Below are 22,607 nucleotides of genomic sequence, written 5' to 3' on the forward strand. Positions count from 1 at the left end.
CATCTGAATACTGTACGCTGCTTACCATTAACATCTTTGTGAGAAAACATTACTGTGGCATTCCTCTAGAGGGTACTGTGAACATTATAGTGACACTCAACACACGTAAAGACAGGTTTCAGAGTAGCAGCCGTGTTAGTCTGTATCCTACATGCATCTGATGAAGTGAGCTATAGCTCACGAAAGCTTATGCTCAGATAAATTTGTTAGTCTCTAAGGTGCCACAAGTACTCCTTTTCTTTTAACAAACGTAAAGGCATTTGTCAAGATTTTAGTTGCTAGCAGTATACAGTATATACATTGTCACTTGTTCTGTTTTCGTAAGTAAAATGTATGCTTACCTCTACATGCTTCCAGTTCTATAGTAATTTTATGAACAAGCTTATGGTCTTGGAGTTTTCCAGTTACACCTCTCCCACAGGAAAGGTGTGTTGCAGGGGGATTGTTTGCTTTTTTTTTTGTTCCAAGATTTACAAAAGTGACCAGTGATCTTGGGTGCCTCTGTTTTTGGATGGCCACATAAAAAACATTTAGAAGAGCCCGATTCTTAGGAGGTGGTGGTTGAGCCTTGAAAACCAGGCCTTCTTAAGGAATCTCAGGATGAAACACCCCAAATCACTCGTCACTTATGAAAATTGAGGCCTCAGTGTTACTTACCAGAATTTAGCCTGAAGGTCAGATGGAATTATAGGACTCTAGAACTTAGCTGTTAGTCTCTACAGTAGTGGATTCCATGAGAGAACTTCTGATGACAGATAGTACTGTGTGATGATGAAACAGACATTAAGATGAAAGGATGTTATTCCTTTAGCAGGTTCCACTGACATCTTGAGGCCATTGAAAACCAAGTATAGTTGGCAAATTGTCTGGAGTGCACTTAAACATTTTTATTATTATTATTATTAATTCTTTTAATGCTTCTTATTCTTCAGGGTTATCAGGATGTTCGGGATCGGATGATTCACAGGTCAACCAGTCAGGGCTCTATTAGTTCTCCGGTGTATAGTCGACACAGCTACACTCCCACAATGTCACGCTCCCCTCAGCATTTCCACAGACCTGGTAAGAGCAACTGCATCAGCAATTTACAACTTGAAGCATTGTATTTCTTATTATGTCACTTAATGAAATAGAGAAGAAACTATTAATTGTTTAGCGTTGAAAAGCTAGTGGCAAATTTTAAAACTCTCATTCCTATTTATTCGTCTCATTTTTTGACAAATACAAGACCAATTAGTGTATGAATGTATTGTAAATTACTCACCTGTTTTATAACAAAGTCGAATTAGGAATATTTTTATGTATTTGAACGTAAACCATTTTTTGCTGCATGAAATTCAGGGAGGCTGCCTGGTGTCTGAAGGAAAACAATACATCTTGGAAATAAAAATCATGGCCTAACTTTCTAAAGTGACTAGTGATTTTGGGTACCTAACACCTTAGAGACTCCTGATTTTCAGAAAGTGCTGAGCATGCGCCCTCTAAAAATGAGGCCCATTTAAGGTGTCTCAAGGGGGCACCCAAAAATTCAGACACCCAAAATCACTAGTCACTTCTGAAAATTTCGGCTCATATTTGCCAAGTAGAATTTCTTAATTAAAAGCCTAGTATGTTGCCAAGGGCTACATTTAAATAATATGGATCTAACTTATTCACTCAGAAGTAATACAGTTGCATGTAAAAAATAGACAAACATACACACTGCTTCAAGTCCCCAGTACATTCACAATTATTCATTGTATGTATGAAATATATGCATATGTTTGCATTTTTATAAATACATGTTAGGCACTCATTTTGATGAAATATGGTTCTAAAGGTTATTTTTTAATCTACTCCTCCAGATATGTTGAGTTTTCACATTATATTGATGAAATAAAATCTTTGTAATGAAGTTTTAAATTAAGCAATACACTCATACAGCCATATTCCCATCACTGATTACCCAGCACCAGAATGGTTGGGATACCAAAAGGCCATATGCAGTAGGATCTGTATTTTTAAAAGTAGGGATCTATGAAAGAATGATCAGTGTGGAGTTTGAGTGACTTAATTGTCTTCTAGTGGTGGCGGGCTGAAAACTGCTAGTTACCTATATCAAAAAATACTTCATTTTAAGGACCTAATTTCATGATGTGGGACAAAGTCAATATTGTACGTTACAAGATACTGATAACATGATGATGATGTTTTAAGATGTGCATTGTAGTTAAAACCAAAGGCGGCTGACAAAGTATGAAAAAGCTGCAAACTTCTGTTTAGTGCTATCAGATCTCTTAAGGTTTTTCACATTTTGTTTGTCATTGATTTGGACAAATCTGGGCTTTATTCCAAAGTTTACTGTGACACTGAGTTTCACTATTTCAGTTAAAAAAAATGCCATGTGTTTGTGTAAAGTACTTTTCTTTGGAACAATCTCTCTGTTTATATGTTCTCCAGCTTTCCTTCAGTGTAGAGATGAGCTCAAGCCACAAAGTTTGGATGCAGATCTGAAATCTGCTTAAGTTTGTGGGGCACAGAGTATTTTGGGGGCTTTTGTTTCAGATCATAGCTACTTAAATATCACATCTTTGGCTCATTTCTCAAGAAATTTGTATTACTCATTTGTTTCTGTTCTACACATAATACCATTTGCCTTTAGCATTCTTATTTTTTATCTTTCCAACATGCTTTGAGCTAATCATTTGTAATGCTCTGTAATTCTCTCCCAGCATTACTGGAGTTGATCAGTTAAAGCAGTACCTATCTGATCACCTTATTGTTGGCAAGAACATAGATACTTCTTGCATGATTAAGCTGAGTTCTCTTACATAACTTCTTGCTTTGTCTGGCTCCAGGGCAACCCTTGAGAAAGAAGTGAACCACTTTGGAGTGGTTCCTTTTTGTTGACACTGCTAGCACATCATTTCTTTAAGCAATTCGTGCTTTAAACGTTTTGCAAAAGTTTGCAGCCTTTCGCCCTCACCACCCGCCTCAGCTGCTCTTTGGAATTTCTTAAAACAATAGGAAACCTCTTGCATGCCTCTGGACTGCTGTTATTTGGTTAGGCACTTATCAAAGCAGCTGCTTTCTAAATTAATTTGGATTTAGAGTTTGTGATGTTTGCAGAGGATAGCAGGCTGATTTCTGGTAAATCAGTAGCTCTTTATGCCAGAGAATGTTATACTAAATGGGATGTACAATATAAATCTGAACCTGTTTTCAAATACTTCCTACAACTTTGCATAATATTTTTGAACCCTGGTATTACTTTAACCTTTTGTCTTCCTACTTTTCAGACTCCTAATTGTTCAGTGGTGTTTCCTTTGAAGCCTCTTTCCCTGCCTCTTATTTTTTGTTTTTTCTTTGTTTTCATTTGGTCTTGCCCCACGATTCCTTGCTGCTGCAGAGCTGCTGTCTACTGGTGTGCAACGGTTGTCATACCTGTGCACTAGCAGTCTCAGCTCCACCCACAATGACTCCCGCCCTAACTCCCCATTCCGACACCACTTCATTCCCCATGTCAAAGGTAAGGAGCCAGGCCTTTCCAGTTAGTGCCCTACAGAATGGAGATTTATTAGCATTTGGACAAAGCTAATAAGATGCATCTCCATAAGGTGGCCATTGGCTGCGTAGCTCTCAGCATGCCTCCAAATGTGTCATTACATCTACAACTGTGTTAGACTGACATAGCATCTTCTCTCTGAGGAAATATGTCATTTCTAAGGGCCCTAGTTAAAGAGTCAGATGTATATTGCGTGTAATAAATATACAGGAAAGCATTATCATCCACCACTTAGAAAAGAGATGTACTGAATTTTGCTTATTTCCATAGCAGTCTGTAATCCACATAGGACCTCTCATGTCCAATTTAATTCTTATTAATTCTGGATCCTTAAAATATAAATATTTAAGTTTAAAAACTTCCCGCTAATATTGCCTGGATGAGGTCAAGTTGAGAATATTGAATAAAAAGCTTTTACGTCATGTAAAGATCAACGGCAACAAGGAAACGCATCACTGTTAATTATGACAGCACTGATTGCTGTCTGACCAAATGTTGTTAAAATCTCATTATTATTTTTTTGTCTAAAATTGTTCAAACTCTTTTCTGTTGATTTTTTGTGTGGGGAAGGGGGGATTTGTCATCTTTGCTTTCTGCCCCTTCAGTGAGCTCATTCCAGATAGTTAACCTCTATTTCTGCTTCTTGCCTTCTGTGAAAGTTGTATTTTATTTTCATTTTTACTGGAGCAGAGGCCAGTTGGTGCTCTCATTTCCCCAACATGCTGGTGAAATGGAGAGTATCGGTTGGGTGAGGAGGTCACAATTTACATTTGCTGTGAGAGCTCAGGGAAGAGGCAGTAGCATGAGCTGAGCATATTTTATATTCCTGTTCTGTTGACCAATGCAGACAGCATTGGTGTTACCAGTAAAAGAGTTTTAAACAGATTGTTGCCGGGGTCTTTCAAGTAATGCTAATAAAGCTCAACCTTCTATTTCCCTCAAACACTCAGGTCAATGTTACTGATTTTGATCCTTTCATTTTTGTAGATTTTTTTTTTTATTAACATGCACTTCCAACCCATTCCTTCCAATTCTTTTAATTGCGTCCCAGTTAGAAATCTCACTTCGTACTTAAAAGATGGGGACCCTTAAAAATTGATGCACTGCTCATTTCAGCATGCAGTTGATCCATAAACTTTGCAATTTCAACATTCTTTTGCTGTAAATCTAGATTAATGCTCACCCTCCTTCCAAAGGCACTTCTGTCCCTTTTCCATTACTGTTAAGAGAATAGCTTTTTCAACAGATAACACAGGAAAACTCTCTTCATATTCCTTCCCAATTGTTTTCAGTCATCTGAAAAATAAGACTCTTGGGGGTTAAATCTGTCAATCCAAATGGGACACTAGGAAAAGGGCATGTTTCCTATAAGATAAATGTGTAGCAAAAATTAGAAGATTCCACCATTGTACCAGGAGATTTTGTATACAAAACTTTGGCTTAAGTAAGATTCATTGGGCTAGAGTCTTAGCTGGTATAAATCAGCATAGATCAGCAAGGGAGTTGTATTGATTTACGTCAGCCAGAGATGTGGCACTTTGTTTCAATTTCTATTTATTTTTTTATCAAAGAGGGGGAAATCTTCACTGTGACTAATCGAAAAGAAAAATGTTTCCCTGTTTTCAGTTGGACAACAAGCCTTAACTCCACTGGGAGGTGAGGGCACTCAGCACCTACAGAAAGCTCGGAGTTTCCCCAAGGATTGAACCCAACCTCAGAATTTTGTACCCTTTTTCCCAGAATCTAAATAATTTACAAAGGTCAAGGTACCGAATTCTACTTTGCAATGGGCCTGATTTTCCTGTCCCACAAGTGTAAATCCACTGAAGTCAATGGAGTTACATTGCTGCAAAGGCAGTATAAGTGAAGAGAGAAGTAGGCCTGGTATATTGTACTGCACATGATTAACCTACAGTAATCTGTGCAGGCAGGTCATTTTACCTAAGAGGCTAACAAAGACATAATGCTGTACCTTTGCAAGCTGTATTCCAATTGGTTGGGCATGTAATTGGGCACGTATAGTGCTAAAATAATGAAATCCAAGCATCAGACAAGCAAGGATTCAGAATAGGGGTTAAATGAACGATTCAAATTATCCCTTTTAATCCCTAACTCACAGCGCTCATTGGCTGAGGCTGTAAAAGGCTCATGATGACAGACATTTCTTCATTAACTAGAATCTGGGAGCACATGTGCTATCTCTCTATATGCTCATGTACTGTACGATTTTACATGTGTGTACATAGTGTTATATGGAGAGATTATATAGTTTGCGTGGTATGGTTTTTTTTCCTTTTCATTTCTTTGACATTCAAAATGTGTTGATTAGAATGCATCATATGGTACATGCTGCCCACTGTTCCATATTTATATCTGAGCTTTTTGTTAGCTAGTGATGGGATAGAGCTGGGTATCCATACTACATTCTGTACTCTGCCTTCCCTCTGCCATTCCTCTGTGTCCAAGTACATTTCTTCCGGATCAGTGTAGCAGAGCACAAGGGAGCTGGCATTGGCTTTGTAGGGTCTAGTGAGAACTTCATGAATATGTAGCCACATAAGGTGTCTTGTCTATCCTAGGTGTCTCCTTTTCAGGGTAGATGGTGGAGAATAGCTGCATATGACCACTATGCTCCACATTCATATATAATGCAGGGACAAAAAAACCCTCCGTCCCCCTCAAATGGGCTTTGCAATCCTGTCTGTGGATACTTTGAAATGATGGATACACTTGGCCAAATTCAAAGGTGAGATGTAAAGTGAATTCCCATACACTTGGTCAGACTCTGTGTCCTATCTACCAATCTGTAAGGGCTGTTGTCATAACCACAGTGGTCCCAGGATATTACTGAGATAAGGTGGGCGAGGTAATGTCTTTTATTGGAGTGACTTCTATTGGTGAAAGAGCTTACACAGAGCTCTTCCGCAGGTCCTGGAAGCTTGAAAGCATGTCTCTCTCAACAGCAGAAGTTGGTTCAATAAAAGATATTACCACACCCACTTTCTCTTGATTGTGTAAGGGAATATAAATTGATGTAATTTAAATGCTGATGAGTCAGAAGAAGGTGTACATTTTCTCTTCTTTAACGTACACCTTCCTGTTTGTTAGCACTGCTGGTGTGTGCATTAAACCAACATAAACTCACTTAGGCCTGGTCTAAATTTAAAGCTTAACTGTTGTTAAGGCGTGACCTAGTTATACCAGTAAAAGCCCTAGTGTTGACACAGTTGTATGAGTATAAGGGCTTGTCTACACTTACATTTTATAGCTCTCTAACTTGCTGGCTCAGGGGTGTGAAAAATCACCCCCCTGCATGCAGCAAGTCTGAGCGCTTTAAAGTGCTAGTGTAGACAGGCTCTCCCAGCCCTCGGAGCTAATCCCCTCGTGGAGGTGGATTACCAGGAGTGCTGGGAGAGCTTTCTCCCAGCGCTTGTGTGCGACTACACTCACACTTCAAAGCACTGCTGTGGGAGCGTTCCCGCGCAGCGCTTTGAAGTTTCCAGTGTAGACATACCCTAAGGCACTTTATACAGGTACAACATATTTTGTTTTGCCAAACCAGAATAAACTATACTGGTATAAGGACTTTTATGTCAATAAGAAAAGGAGTACTTGTGGCACCTTAGAGACTAACCAATTTATTTGAGCATGAGCTTTCCTGAGCTACAGCTCACTTCATCGGATGCATACCGTGGAAACTGCCTTTCATGCAGTTGATAGATTTCCACTCCATACGGCTAAATGCAGTGCCTTGCATAATGACAGGTTTCAGAGTAACAGCCGTGTTAGTCTGTATTCGCAAAAAGAAAAGGAGGACTTGTGGCACCTTAGAGACTAACCAATTGATTTGAGCATAAGCTTTCGTGAGCTACAGCTCACTTCATCGGATGTATACTGTCCACAGTAGTGGAGTGAAGTGAGCTGTAGCTCACGAAAGCTTATGCTCAAATAAAGCTTATGCTCAAATAAATTGGTTAGTCTCTAAGGTGCCACAAGTCCTCCTTTTCTTTTATGTCAATGTAACTGTGTCTACACTGGGGAAAGAGGGTTGCTGCTTTAGCTATGGAGCATATACAAGCACACGTCCATAGGCAAAACCTTGACCCCATTAAAGTCAATGGAAAGCTCCTGTTGACTGGAATGGGGCCAGAATTTTGCCCCCTCTGCCTAGGATTTTTCAGAGGTCTTCAAGAGCATTGCAGAGCCGCAGCAGGCTCATGGGTGAACTGGGCCTCTGAGTTTAGAGGCATCATTGCATGAGAGGTCACCTGCCCTCGCAAAATGTGCCTGGCACTGGAATGGTGACTTTAGGCCCGTGTTACCACATGGGGCCGCATCCCCACATCCGCACACACACACACACCCCTCTCGATCTCACTCACCCCAGTGCCTGCCTGTGTGATACTGACTCCAGTGCTTGCAGGCTGCAGCAGAAATTGAATGCTCTAACAGCCCTGCCCTGGACGAAAGACGTGGTTTGGCTCAATTTCCTGGCTTTCTGCTCCACATAGGAAGTAGAGGCCAGAAATCCTTACAGACGGGTGGACGGTGGCTCACCACAGCCTGAGGAGGGCTGCAAGCTGGCAGGAGTTGTCCTGGCATGTTAGTGCAGTGGTTATTCAGAGGTGCAGAGACTCAGTGATAATTTGACAAGGATCTGGATGTGTCTGTGTATTTTAGCCTGTGCCTGGTTCTGTGAGCTTGGCCCTATTTCTGCATGGAAGTCGTGTGGCAGTCACCATAAAGATCTGGAGCTGTCTGAAGTGGGGCTTCTTTGGTCATAGGCATCCCAGAATGCACTGAGCTATGAGCCAGGCCTGGGATTCCTAGACTGCTGGCTGCAAGCCAGCCTTGCAAGCAAAGAAAGTAGCAGTGGTAAGCAAGACAGAGGGCAGCAGGAGGATAAGGAATCTGCATGAGAAAGGCATATACAGATTGCCATTTAGTCAGTGGTGCCTCTATGGGTGGGGCCAATGCTGGGCATGTCAGAAAGGACCAGAATCATGCAATATTATACAAAAGTTTTTCCTGACTCTAAATGGTTATCAGCTGATCCCTGAAGCATAAGGTACCTGAGCTTAGGAGGAGGATAAGGTAGTGAAAAGGAACAAATGGAAAGAGTTAAGAGAAGGGAAAGGTCTCTGAATTCCACTTCCCCAACTGCTGCATCCGAATGATCTATATAAATTAAAACCACTTCCGATTTTCTCCTCATCTCCGGCCTGTTAGAGTTCATATTCCTAGGGGTTTGTTTCCTTCAGTGCTGGCAGACTGAGGGTATGGCTACACTGCCAAAAGAAAGATGTGTTCTTAGCTAAGGTTAGCTAACTTGGGTTAAACTATCAGTGAAGAGGCTTGAGTTCCAGCCCAGGCTCCCTAATGGGCTTGAATTTAAGCTGTTAACTTGAGTTAGAAGCTGAGTTGCTGTGTCTTCACTGCTATTCTAACCTGAGTAAGCTAACCTGAGTTAAGAACACACCTTTTTCTTCAGTGTAGCCATTCCCTGAAGGGCTCCAGCGTGCTTTGTGGCTGCATAACTAGAACTGCTGCAATGCTTTGGAAGTTTACAAAGTGCCACAACACAGGCTCATGTTTGAGGCAATATGAGACATGTTCCTTTGCAGACATGGAAGGAATCACAAAGCACAAGCATACACCTAATGGCTGCACACCAGCCATGGATTATCTGGGTAGATGAAGGAGCAGGGGAGTGAGTCCACTTTTACACATACATGCACACTCATATGTGCACTTTTTGCTTATATTCCAAAGACAGACCAGAGGGACAACTCACACGCCAGAATTCTCTTTGTGAGGTCCATTATGTATGTTACTCTGGAAGTATCATGATAAGGAACATTTGCTTCCTGGAGCAGCATTCCCTAGTGCAGTGACTTTCCATACGAGCACCCTCCTCCCATTTGGTCGCATGATCTGTGTTACCTGTTGGGGTTGAGGACCCCTGCCCTAGACGTTTTGAAAATGAAGTGCACTATAGATTTCACTGGCTACTGCCAGGTTTTTCCATTCCATTATAAACATGTTCTCCTTTTTAGTTGAATTTCACAGCTGATTTCATTTATCCAGTTCAAAGAAATTCTCCTCAGCAAGGAGCTTCTGATATGTTTGGAGTCAGGAGAAAAGTAATTTAATTCTGCTGAAAGAATGACCCACCTTCTGGTCATTACTGTTCAGATGATGTCCTGCATCTCTGGCAAAGCTGTTCTCTAGTAGACCCGCAGATTGAGGTCACCATCATGGCTTGGGTCTCAGAGCTGATAAGAACCACCTTCCATTTCTGTTAATCCATTATGTTCTCATTTCTTCCTTATTTTTTCCCGGGCTGTGTGTTTACTTTTTTCCCCCCTATCTTCCTCCCCTGTCTTCCTTGCAACTTCATTCTACATAGGTATGTCATGTCTCACCCATGTGATTATCGTCATGCATGCTGGGTGGGTGTGCTTTTTTTGTCACCATCTCAAAACCTGCATGTTTTTCCTCAACTCAGATGCTGAAATAACAAATTTTCCATTGCTCTGTCTAGCGAGATGTTAAATGGCAATAGACTTAATGTAGTGGTGTTGCGGTCATCCCTCCCCCTCTGGGTCGAAGGTTGGCCAGACTGCCTCACTACATCACCAAATTGCTGCCTATTATTGGGGGAATTAGGAGACCAGGTGTTAGCGTCCTGACCATTCTAATGGGGCTGAATCTCAAACAGTCTGTAGTGCTCTAGCCCTCAGGCAGGGCAGAGCAGTGGATAGTTCAGGGACCCAGGCCCTCAAGGAGGGTGGGGCACCAAACTGTCTAAGAGCTTAACCCCCAGGCAGAGCAGTGAATAGTCTAGCATCCTAGCTCTGGCGGATGGTAGGCTAACGTAGGCCTCCTGGCCTACAGTGGGATCTGAGAGGGTCAGAATACAGTTTTATTTGCCCAGAAATTCTTTGTTCTTTTCACTCTGTATCATATCATATATATCATATATATATGATGCAGAGCCAATATAATGTACATATTGTACCTATCGGTGCTCTTCTTGCTAAAATATTAGTGTTCATAAACCCTTTTTTCTTAAGAGCCGTCATGGTCTAAGCCTCTCAGCAGATCAAGCTATAATTCTGTGTAACTCTTCTCAGCAAATTTTTAGGGACCAGGTTCTTGAGAGCAAATGATCTATTGTAACACAGGACTCCACTTTCTCAAATTGGGGCTGCTGCTGTAACTGTATCTGAAGTTTTTACACAGCACTACAAGGCTCTGGTACAGAAGTGCTGTGAAGTGCACCATTCTCTGCAATAGTGGTTAGGATTTAACGTCTATCCACCGAAGCATCATTCATCACGAATGACAGGTGTCACTGGGAAGACATTACAGAGGAACCTCCGGGAATAAAACAGAATGGAAACATCTGTGAAGCAATAAGTGCAGGGAGACCTGGTTCAATTCAGGGTACCCTGTCAATGGGGTCTGTTATATAACTTATTAGTGATATCATCTGGGTTCCTAGATGTGGGATTATCCAGCACAGTTTAGTCAATGTGATTGTGCTCACTAATTTGTAGTCAATATAAAAAGGAGTGTAGAAGGGCTTCTTCAGGATATGTACAGAGCAGCTAATTATTTATGGAGGCCCTAACACATTCACATTCTTGCAAAGCCACCCTCAGCCTTACCCCAGACATATCTCTACCCCCAACACTTCTCTCTACATCCATCTTCCCATCTGTCAAAATGGTGATGAACGTCAGCCATGACCGACCTTCATGCCATGTTGTCACCAACATTCAGCAGGTAAAATGTACCTTTTGACAGCAAGGTGTGGATTGCAAGCTTCGCTCACAGAAAACCCATAATTTGCTTGCTGCAAGACTGTGTAGTTCAAGAAGTCTCTTCTGATTACCCTTTCTCATTAAACGTTTTTCCTGCTAAATGCATGACTGCTCCCAACCAGTGGGAGCAGGAAGAGGGAATGACGTGTCTGCATACAAGTTTAAAATATGTCAAATTAGCTATGTGTTGAGATTTACAGTGGGGGTGGCAGTCTACAAAGCACTATCTTAATAAAAAGGAGTTTATAATGTTCTAATAGAAACAAGTCTCTATCCGAAGTCAACATAACCAAAATGATATATTCTATAGAGCCTGACTTCAGAACACAATATTACATCCTTGAATTGCCACACACAGATAACCATAAAACCAACAAGGAGGCTGGTGGCACTTTAAAGACTTAAAGATTAAAGCCTCCTCGTTGTTTTTGTGGATACAGACTAACACGGCTACCCCTCTGATACAGATAACCCATGTCACTTTAAATAATCGTGCATTCTGCTGCTCCTAGCTGATACGTAGTTTTCCAAATTAGCCATTGGTTGAACAGGACTCAGAAACAGTGAACCTAAAATAAAAGAATCACAGCACATGGAACATCTGATGGCACAGGACATTTGGGGACTGTGTAACAAGACAGGGCCAAACAATCAAAGTGGTACATATACTAGTTTGCACATGCATTTGTATGGACAAATTTTGTGCATGCAAATCATGCCCAAATATAGTGTTTGTGCATCAATTCCTCATGTGCATAGACAAGTCACAAGGGTGCAAGTGACTTCCTTAAGCACAAGTGGAGGGGCCTCTTGGAAAATTTGTTGTTTTAATCGCATGCCTCAGTCAGGGTAGCATGTACGGTGAATTGCCTTGCCCTTCTGCCGCATTTTTAGCTTACTGGCCACCCGTAGGAACAAAAATACTTTTATCTGATTATTGGATTTATAAAGTATAAGAAAGGTGCTTAGCCAACAGCTCTGGGTGCCTTGCCATTGCTTAGAAATACAGGTTAAAGTTCACAAGGACACTGGACTGGAAAATGTGACTTCTTTTGGGAACTGCAATTCCACTGGTTGTCAAAATTTAAAGCCCACTTTTCCTTCTCTCTTTCTCTTTTCACTGTGTCACTCAGTTCCAGCTGGCATTGGTCCCCTTCTACACATTTAAAAAACAGAAGGGGCTTGGTTCTCCTTTGGAGTCACTACATCTGTGTAAAGTAAGTGCACATGTGTTCTATTTTGATTGGCGAGCACTTCTCGTCCACTTTACACAGGTGTAAATGATGGCACAAGGTGCAGGAGAGTGGAGAATCAGGGCCAAGGTTTCCTTAGTTTTGGTTAGTGTCTGTGCAGCCATGTGGATGGAAAACTTGCTCTCAAATCTTGATGTCTGGGGTGGGAGATAAGCACTGCAGAGAGGTCTCTGGCTCATTTCAGCAACTTTCAGGGCTCCTGGGTTAATATGGTGGATCTGCTGGGAGGGGAAGGAATGTTCCAGTCAGAACAGTCGTATAATGAAGACCTAAGTTTAAGAATTTTAATTCCTGTGCGGCTAAGCTAATAGATTTGTGGAGAACAATGTTCTGAGATGGCCTAGGTGACCTAACATCTATTTTCCTTTTCTAATGTCTGTGATCCTTCAATTTAGGGAATTGTATTCCAGCTGCCAACATCTGCTTCTACATGCTTGGAAACCAGTTTCATTTTGGGTTTGCATATCAACTACTATACCACATGCCTGTGATTTATAACCAAAACTGTCAACCTCTGTACTGAACCATTGCTAAATAACCTTCCATTCCTCTCTCCCGCCCTGCCCATCTAACCACCAGGCTGCCAATACACAGCTCCTACATGCATGCCGTCAGAATGAATCTGAGCTGCTTAAAACTCAACTCCAGTATGAATGTGAATCTCTGTCTCTGCAGGAATATTGAAAAGCAAAGTCACCCAGTGCTAGTCAAGTCTGTTGAATATTGTTTGTTTTTAGTTCTGCTTTAAACCTCTCTTCCTCCCTGGAATTTTTGAGTTTACCGTCTTTTGGTTGGGTTTTTATTATGCTTGCTTCTTTATCACTCTCCCTTTTCTCATTTTGTTTTCTCCCTTCTTCTCATTGGAGGCAATGAGCCGTCCAGCGGTCGGAACTCCCCTGTCCCTTATCGGCCAGACAGCCGCCCTCTAACTCCAACTTACGTTCAGGCCCCTAAACATTTCCATGTTCCAGGTAGGAGCTGGCACTGTGTGTCTTGGTGTCCTGTCACAGTGTAGAATGTAGCCTTTGTCACCTCTGTCTTGTCTCCATTACTTCACGCTGTTTTACTTGGTATGCGCACACAGTGTTCTGACTCACAGGGACCTGCTCAGAGGAGTCTTGTGTTTAGCAAGTGTGGAGGGATGGATTGTGGCTTTCTCTTGCCCTGTGCTTCAGCATTAGAATGGGTTGTGGTTCAGTATTAGTCAGTAGACAGTGAGCTGACCATTTAGGGCCTGATCCTTCTCTTACTTCCCCAAGCTCTGAGCCATGCTTGGAAGAGTTACTCCTGACTTACACTAGTGTATGTGAGAGGCGAATGGGGCCTGGAGCAGTTAGGATGCTCTCCAGCAAGAGCAGTTAAATCTAAGCATGCTCGTGATTTTCATATCTGATAAAGATAACTCCTGACTTGCTTTGTCTTCAGCAAGACCATTCCAAGTTAGATCTTTTTTTTTTTTTAACTAGATGAGAAAAATTCTTTTTTTGTTTTTGTACAATAACTTGACTTCCCATACAAGGATACATAAAGTCAACATGCCCTGTTTACAAGGGACAGACTGTTTTAAGTCAAATTTACAACTTTTCCACTGTGGAAAAAGTTTCCTGTTCCTGTATTTAGATGGAATGAGGGAATGTCTCTATTTATAGCTTTCCAGTGTAGGCAGGTGGAATCTATTGCATGACTTAAATACCCTGGTAGCGTTTACACTTATTTGTTATTCAAGTAGAGACAGTGGTCCACTAGCAGGAACAAAAAATGCCTCTTTGTCTCTGTGTTGTGAATTTGCCTAGTTTAGTCAGTGATGTAGGGCGTTATCAGGCAGGATTTACTTTAATTTTCATAGATTTGTAAGGTTCCTTTCCTTGATACCAAAGATAAAGTTTCAGAGTAACAGCCGTGTTAGTCTGTATTCGCAAAAAGAAAAGGAGTACTTGTGGCACCTTAGAGACTAACCAATTTATTTGAGCATAAGCTTTCGTGAGCTACAGCTCACTTCATCAGATGCATAAAGTTGTTTCCTTTAGCGCTTTCATTGGACCCATGATGTGCATTGTATGCTTCTAAACATTTTCTGTGACAGTTGTGGTAATGTAACCAAAATCTATATTATACAGTAGCAAATGGTTATTTTGCAATGCAGATTTTCAGCCCCTAATAGAACTCATTGTGAATAATGGGATTCTGATACTTGGTTTTTCACTGTAGCATTAATTTTGGATCACCTTTCCTGTTGTTTCTGTGAAGAACTTGTATGGTTTTTTTTAGAACGAACCTTTGCCTGTTTCTAAATTAGCATCTGTTTAAAAAAAAATTCCCAGCTCTTGAAGAGGTTGCTGTAGAAATACTGTGTCAGAGTTCTGAGGGTTGCAGTTAAAATCTAATGCATAATGATAATGTGCTGTACAAATATTTGTCACATAGAAATGCTTTTAATCTCTCCATGTTGTGGTTTGGTATTAGCACGACACTAGTTAGCATTGCATGGAGCAGCCCTCTGGCCCAGTGCAGTATAAGCATTGGCTGCTCTTCAAAATGGCAGGCTAGACCACATGTCCAGCAGGTTTTACTGTGGACTGTAGGTTCGCTGCATTGCTCTACACTCGGCCAACTCCTTGGTTGGAAGGGGAATGAAGCCGCTATTGCTGAAGCACAATTTTCCAGAATGTAGTCATTGGGGGGTTGCTGTGCCCCGGTTGCTTCCGTATTCACCATCAGAATATCTCCTTTGCTTGCATTCCTTCTATAACCTTTGTGTTACTAATACACTTCTAAGTATTTAAAATGAATGGCTTGTGACTTAGATGCATCAACATGTTGCAAAATAAATGGCAAAAGATTTCATACCCCATGTCTGTGACTTTTCACCTGTTCTAGTATTTTCTCGAGTAATCCAGCTATATGTAATGCTAGAGCTTGCTTTCTGGCTTCTTCTTGTGCTGACTCCTTGGTTTGGTGTGTCTATTGGTTTGGTGTTGCGGTTTTTCTTTTATTCATAACTGAAGTCTTCCCCATGTTCACACATTTCTGCTTTTTAATTCCACAGATCAAGGCATCAACATTTACAGGAAACCACCGATCTACAAACAACATGGTAAACCCTCTTTCCTCTCTGTATTTTCTAAGTAGGAGAGTCCGCTCAATTAAACATTTGTACAGGATAGCAGAAAACATACAGTGTTTCACATACACATTACAAATTGGAAATATTAGTTTAAAAACAGCTTTTGTTGGACAGATTGCCAAGTAGAAAGAATGAGTGGAATCTTGGCCCCACTGAAGTCGATGACAAAACTCCCGTTGATTTATATGGGACTAGGATTTCACCTTGTGTCTTTAACATGATTTAGATATCATACCTATTCCTACAGGAATTCATCATGGTAAGACTGATTTTTCAACAGGAGGGTCTCAGCATATATCGTATTAACTTTTGTTTCAGGCAAATAAAGTACAACTCTTTGTTTCCACCATAAAGATGGAGATTTTTATTGGCAAACCAGTATTCCAAATGCAAATTTGCTAAAAGAGCTAGGAACAAGTAGAATTGTTGAAAGTGTTGTATGCAGTGTATCTCTGGGGAGCCGATTTGACTGGCAAAGCCAGTGGAGCAGCTTGGATAGCAAAGTCTATTTGTTTTTCCAATATTCAGTTTCATTGCTACTTTAAACCTCTTTCCAAGCTGCCCATTGTTTTATCATTCCTCATAATAATAATGATGGGACCAGACAACTGATTTGCCACTGCCTGATGCTTTGGAACATGCTCCCTGTTATTACTGAATTCATTCACTATTGCCTTCTGCTATGAATATAGAGTATTTAATAGGAAAAGGCTTTTTTATTTTGGTAAAGCACATGTGACTATATTTCATGAGGGAATTCTTGCATTTGCCTTTAGAGATCCGACACCAACCAGTATAGTTTCTTTGTAGGATTAGGTAACAGATGGACAGAATCATAAGTTTTAGATGAGCAGCTAATAGAGAGCAGCTGAGCTCACAAGGAAGAAAAAATATGGAGACCTAGATTAGAAACCGGAGTCCCATTACTGCAGGTTTAGAGCCTCTTTTAAAAAAAATTATTTTTAAACCATATTCTCATTTAAAAAATGTTCTTAATATTATTTTTTGGTTTTTATGGTTTTAATGTGTCTTCTCACCCTCCCATTAACATGTGAATGTTTAACCACTGACCTCACCAATTGTAATACAGTACTGTTTGAAGTCATGCTTTTGTTATCCCCTGACCAGCTTTTCCAGATTTCTGTATGTTTATGCATAGAACCTTCTCTACCTTAAAATTGCCAACATTCCCAATACACAGTAAGGCAGATATTTTCAAAGCGGCCTAAAGGATTTGAATATGAAATTCCTGTTAATTTTAATGGGAATAAGGGCATCCCAATTCCTTATGTTGCTTTGATAATCATAGAATCATAGAATATCAGGGTTGGAAGGGACCTCAGGAGATCGTCTAATCCAACCCCCTGCTCAAAGCAGGAGCAATCCCCAACTACATCATCCCAGCCAGGATCTCAGACTAAAGCCATAAACATTAAAATGGAATGAATCCGTTTTTGAAAAACATCTGCCTTAGCTTCCTAGTTGCAGACGTCTTTCAATAAAAGAAGGTCCAGGGATCATCTTCTGATTTGATCAAAAATAAAATTACTTGACCGAGGCTGATATTTTGCATTTTAAGAAGTAACAAGGGTGTTTTTAATACAAAGTAAACACTCGATTTTTTTTTTTTTTTTGTCTAAGGTTAACAAATAAAAACCACAATGCACATCCCCGCATTATATGATCATTTTAAAAGACTTTGGCTCAGATTTGAATTTTAGATTTGTGCCACACTGCTGAGATAAGACTCTGGAATTCCTGTTACATTAAATATAAATATAATGTAAATATAGTACAGTGGTAAATTTCATTTCTGAAGACTCTCTCCCTGCAGAGTGGATCTGAACAGAATTTAACGTTTATTACTAAACTCAAGCTCACTTTTGTTACTGAACATGAATGAGTTACTAGATGCAGCAGAGATATTCGAGTGATAAACACCTTTCTCTATTTGCTACAGACCCCTTCGCTGTTGCAGTTTTTCACAGAAGCATAGGAAATGTTCTTAAATGTGGTGGAAGTAAAATTAGTGCAGCTCCACTGAACTATTCCTGGTTTCTTGCCCTAAAGGGAAGACAAGCCAGCACACTGAAGGCTTCATTAATGATCAGCTATCATCAGGAGATACAGCGAAATACTGCTTGACATATTTGCCTGAGTTCCCTCTATCTGTGTAATCATTTTAACTGGGTGCTACTCCAATGAAATCCTGTATTTTGTGCAGAGGGGGAGAGCATAGATTTGATTCTAAGACATTAGTGCGGGGAAGAATTTAATGTACAGCAAGCTGAAACTAGGAAGCCAAAAGATCAGTGCATACACTTTTAATAACTGAAGTGCTGTAGAGTATAAAATATTAACGAAGTAAGGGAAACCATGACACTGATGTAGGCTATAACATAGCTAAGTTCCCCTGATTGCCATCTAGATGCAACTGCTTTGGCAGCACAGACCAAGTCCTCCGAGGATATCATCAAGTCCTCCAAGTTCCCAGCAGCCCATGCTCCAGCACCCAACGAGATACCAAAGATTGAGACAGACCACTGGCCAGGTCCTCCCTCACTTGCGGCTGTAGGTATGCAAAAAACAATGAACTAAGTGACATGGATTAAGAGGTACATATAAATAAATCAGATTAATATTGAAACTGTAAGCTCTCGGGAGCAGGAACTGTGTCTACCCCTGTTCACCCCATAGCACATTGAGGCCTTGAATCTGATTGGGGCCTCTGTGCATGCCTGTGCTGTAAATAATAATAGCAAAGAAAACAGGTCTTATAAAAGAACTTTGGGACTGTTAACATGGACATTCTCCCATAGAGGAGATATATACTGGGCAATTGGTTATGGACGGTTCAATGTCTTGAATGCATCATAGAAGCCTGACTTCTTTCAGTTATTATTTATTTCACATTCTAGTTCTATGCTAACAGTAAATGTATTTGTAAAACATGTCATTTCTCTGGCCATGGAGCTTTTTCTGTGGCAATGATGAGCACTGTGAAGGAACAGTCATTGCACAGATACCTTCTGAATGAGACCAGCGTAAAAGTTGTGTTTCTCATCTACAACGCATCCACAGAATGTAGATCTTTCTTTTCCATGTTATTACACTGCAGGTGTCTCATTCATTGTGTTTTCTTTGAATCACATACACAATCATTTTTTTTATTTGTCTTTTGCTTTGTGCTTGTGATGATTCCTGACCAGGAGGGATGCTAGGCAGCTAATTTAAACATTACTTCTTTAGAGATGCACAAAGGAAACTCTTTAGGTTGGTTATTTCAGTTTTGTGTGAAGAGTTTGACACTCAACAGTACATTCCATGTAACTGTTCACAGAACTGTAACAAGGGTTAGGAATTCAGTGGTGTGAGATGAGGCAAATAATATGAATGGCTAATGTAGAGGGAATCAGTTCACTAGAAATACCTTCTACATGCCAATTGAGACTTCACAACCTGTGACATCAAATCGATAATTCATGGGTATTTTTAATCTTTCATTATAACACCTATGATAACTATAACATAATGTGTTATTTGTCTGTGATGGGTCATCACCTCCTCCCAGTCCATTACCCACCTGCCAATGGACTGCATCTTGATTGTTACTATTTTAAATAAAATTGCTCCATACACTGGCTCTCAGGTTGCTCTGTTTTTCCTGAGAAACTAAACATGACTGTGCAGAAACTATATTGGCCCTAATGCACTCAGGGCTTTTCTGTACTCAGCAATAAGTGGATCATTTACATATTATTTGACATGATTAAAAACAAACTCTTGAGTCTGTATTTAGGTTGGATGCCTGATTTACTGAGTGTGATGTTTTCCCTGCAGAGCTAACCTGGACCGAACAATTGAAAAATAAAAAATGTGTATTCCTACTATTCTGCAGAAAACTCTACAGAAAGACTGGGGAAAATGGCTTGTTTAGCCAACAAATCTTAACCTCTGTAACTTTTTAGCTACCTCCACACTAGCTCCATTTTACAGTTCCCTGTATAATATTGTGTTGAATTTAAGCATCCTAATGGTTCAATTGCAGGGTTTGGTTTTTACTCAAAAACTCCCATTTGGTAATAATGAGAACTTTGACTGAATTAGGACTGATTGAAAAATTAGTCAGGAATTCAGGATTTGGCCCACAGAGGGAGACTACTGCTGTCATCGAAACTGCCTGTAACCTGTTCATGACTATGTTCTAAAAAATCATTGAACCTGGTTCTCATTTACTCTACAGCTGCTTTACTTTGGCGGTCTAAATCCACAGATTTCAGAGTAACAGCCGTGTTAGTCTGTATTCGCAAAAAGAAAAGGAGTACTTGTGGCACCTTAGAGACTAACCAATTTATTAGAGCATAAGCTTTCGTGAGCTACAGCTCACTCCACAGAGTGGATTGAATATAATTCATACCTACTTGGAGACCCCTCCATGCTGTCAGTGTGGTGTAAAGTGGCCTTTGTGTAAATGAGAATCAGGCCTATTGTTCTCGGCCATTTTGGTACAGGTACCAGCGCTTTTAAATTCAAGCCTCTGTGACTGGTGATCGAGGCTTCCCCTCTCTGGTAAGCTGATGGCAAGCCTCTATGCTAGGTCCTGGAACACCACTGCTGCTTCCCTTCTATTCACTTGTGCGTGTTCTAAGCAAGTGTGAAGCTTTAGCTACTCCAAACTCCAATCTTGCAGTGGTGAAACTGGGACTTCAAACAGCTCCAGCCTCATTGCTGTGTAAGTGGATTTTGGAGTAGCCCAAACTCCATTTCTAGTTAGAGCATGTGCATATTTTTGGGAGCTGGGATGCACTGCCTAGTGCAACCAAGGGTTTCGAAGTCTAAACTGATAAGGAAGCCTAAACAGTTTGGGAACCCGTGTTCTGTTTAGTGTAACTTCTCGCTGTGGATAGTGTGAAACCAGAAGGGTGATGGCAGTGGGTGGACTTGCTCAGAGTTCATTTGGATTAAGGGTGGATTTTGAAAAGGCTTTGGAAGCTACTGGCAATCTTTGCATTTATTTGATTTTATTTATTTAACAAACTAAGTTGGGTCATACTGTGTAGTAGTCCTTCCGTCTCTGGTGTGGTGGGACTGATCTGAGAAAGCTCTCTTTGTACCATGGTTTTATGGAAGCAGGAGCCGACATGAGACGCAGATCAAGTGGCAGAGAGGAAGAAGATGAAGAGCTACAGAGACGTCGGCAGCTACAGGAGGAGCAGCTTATGAAGGTTGTTTTAGGCTTATCTTAATACTATTTCCGAATCTTCCACTGTGCACCACGGACAGACTTTTCATAAGCAGTTTCAGCTGTTTTAATAAACCAATCCACCATCGTATTTTGCTTATATATATATATTTTTTTCTTCCCATTTATAGCTTAACTCTGGTCTGGGGCAATTGATACTAAAAGAAGAAATGGAAAAGGAGACTCGCGATGGGCCAGCTCTTTCAGCCAGTCGTTATGATTCTCCAGTTAATTCATGTAAGCAACAGAGGTGAAAACTATCTCTAAGTGGTCCATGGAAGCCCACGTGGTGTGTGCCTGGATCCTGGGCTTTCACTCCTGAAAATCTTGGTCTATACCTGTTGGCTTTATTGTTTAATGTAGAAATAATATTAAATTGAGGATTTTAGAAGGAACTTCTTGGAGGAATAACTCCTTATATACATAATGTGTGATGTAAAGTTTGGCCCTGGTAACTGCACTGCGGACACTTATCACAAACTAGTGGGCTAGCTTATTAAATTACAACAAACTAAACACACCTTGCCTAAACTTGAGCTTCACATAGCCTTTTAACCTTTCCCACAGGGGAAGAGGAAATCAGAGAGCAGGGCAACACATTCCAAAGTGCTAGATCCTAGCGAGTCAATGTCTGTCTATCTAAGCTAGCATTTCAATCGGATGCATTACATTCCGGAGAAAAGGCAAAAGTATTAGCTGTCCCTTAACTGTTTGCTTACAGGGAGGTCAGTGATGCAGCCAAGAGTTTGGCCTTTTTTTGTATATATATTTTTAATATATTCTTTTATCCCTGGTGCACTTTTGTGCCCTTCTCAGAGCTCCAAGGATTATTCCTCACCTGTTTTACTTCATTCTCCTTGCCCTCAGGGCCCTGCATCATAAGTCTGCTCCAAGCCAAGAAAAATCAAGAGCAGCTCCCTGTGGAACCTGTCATTGCCACTATTCCATCGTTCTCGTGGATGGCTGCACAGCAAGATAAAACTCTCTGTTCTTCCATGTTATATGAGTAGGCTGTCTCTACAGCACTGCAAGCCCCTATTGGTCAGGGAGAGAAGGACCAGGCTAGGGCTCAGATCTCTCCTGTGACCTTTCATGGTCACAGGGCTGGCGTCTTTCTAATAATATCAGAGCTCACAAAGATGAGCAAATGCACTGGCTAGAGAGTCACCTTAATGGAAACCTCTCCGTGCCCCTCTATACCGTTACATCAGTGCTAATCTGCAACACCTCTGCCTTGTGTGAGATCTGTGGACTGCTGGTCAGACAAATTAGTGCCTTCGTCGACATCCCTTATCTCCAGAACATCTTGTCCTTTGTACTTCCTCCTGTTTTTTTTTAAATGTTTCCTTAACCAGAGACCGCAAGGGCAACATTTCTGGGTGTCTGACGAAGTGGAGAGGGATGCTAATTGTGGGGAAGAGAGAAGAAAGTCCCTGTAATGGAAAATGAATTACAATGTTAACTTCGGAGGCACTACTGTAGGACCATATGACCACCCACTTAAAACTGAAAGCCAAAGAAATGCCATCGTGCCGCTGCACTTTCTGGCATCAGCTAAGACGTTAAGCAGAAGCACCATGGTACCACAGGAAAGCCTGTTTCCTTGCTATTTTAG

General features: G+C 40.9%; 1 protein-coding gene across 13 annotated transcripts in view; it reads left to right on the forward strand.

Moving 5' to 3' along the window:
* The window catches only part of ABLIM1 (actin binding LIM protein 1), a 314,885-nt gene that overhangs the window by 273,143 nt on the left and 19,135 nt on the right, over positions 1 to 22,607 (forward strand). For 5 of the 13 annotated variants that reach the window (XR_012160071.2, XM_073354282.2, XM_073354291.2 and 2 more), the window contains 6 exons: positions 933 to 1,062; positions 13,493 to 13,597; positions 15,673 to 15,720; positions 18,179 to 18,325; positions 20,881 to 20,975; positions 21,124 to 21,229. Coding sequence is in view for 12 of the 13 variants with exons in the window: in XM_073354282.2 (XP_073210383.1) it covers positions 933 to 1,062; positions 13,493 to 13,597; positions 15,673 to 15,720; positions 18,179 to 18,325; positions 20,881 to 20,975; positions 21,124 to 21,229 (631 nt within the window). In the remaining variant the exon portion in view is untranslated. The remainder of the gene's footprint in view (positions 1 to 932; positions 1,063 to 13,492; positions 13,598 to 15,672; positions 15,721 to 18,178; positions 18,326 to 20,880; positions 20,976 to 21,123; positions 21,230 to 22,607) is intronic. The other 8 variants (XM_073354293.1, XM_073354281.1, XM_073354286.2 and 5 more) reach the window with 5 other exon arrangements.

Source organism: Lepidochelys kempii, chromosome 7 (genome assembly GCF_965140285.1).
Source record: "Lepidochelys kempii isolate rLepKem1 chromosome 7, rLepKem1.hap1, whole genome shotgun sequence".
Taxonomy (NCBI): Eukaryota; Metazoa; Chordata; order Testudines; family Cheloniidae; genus Lepidochelys; species Lepidochelys kempii.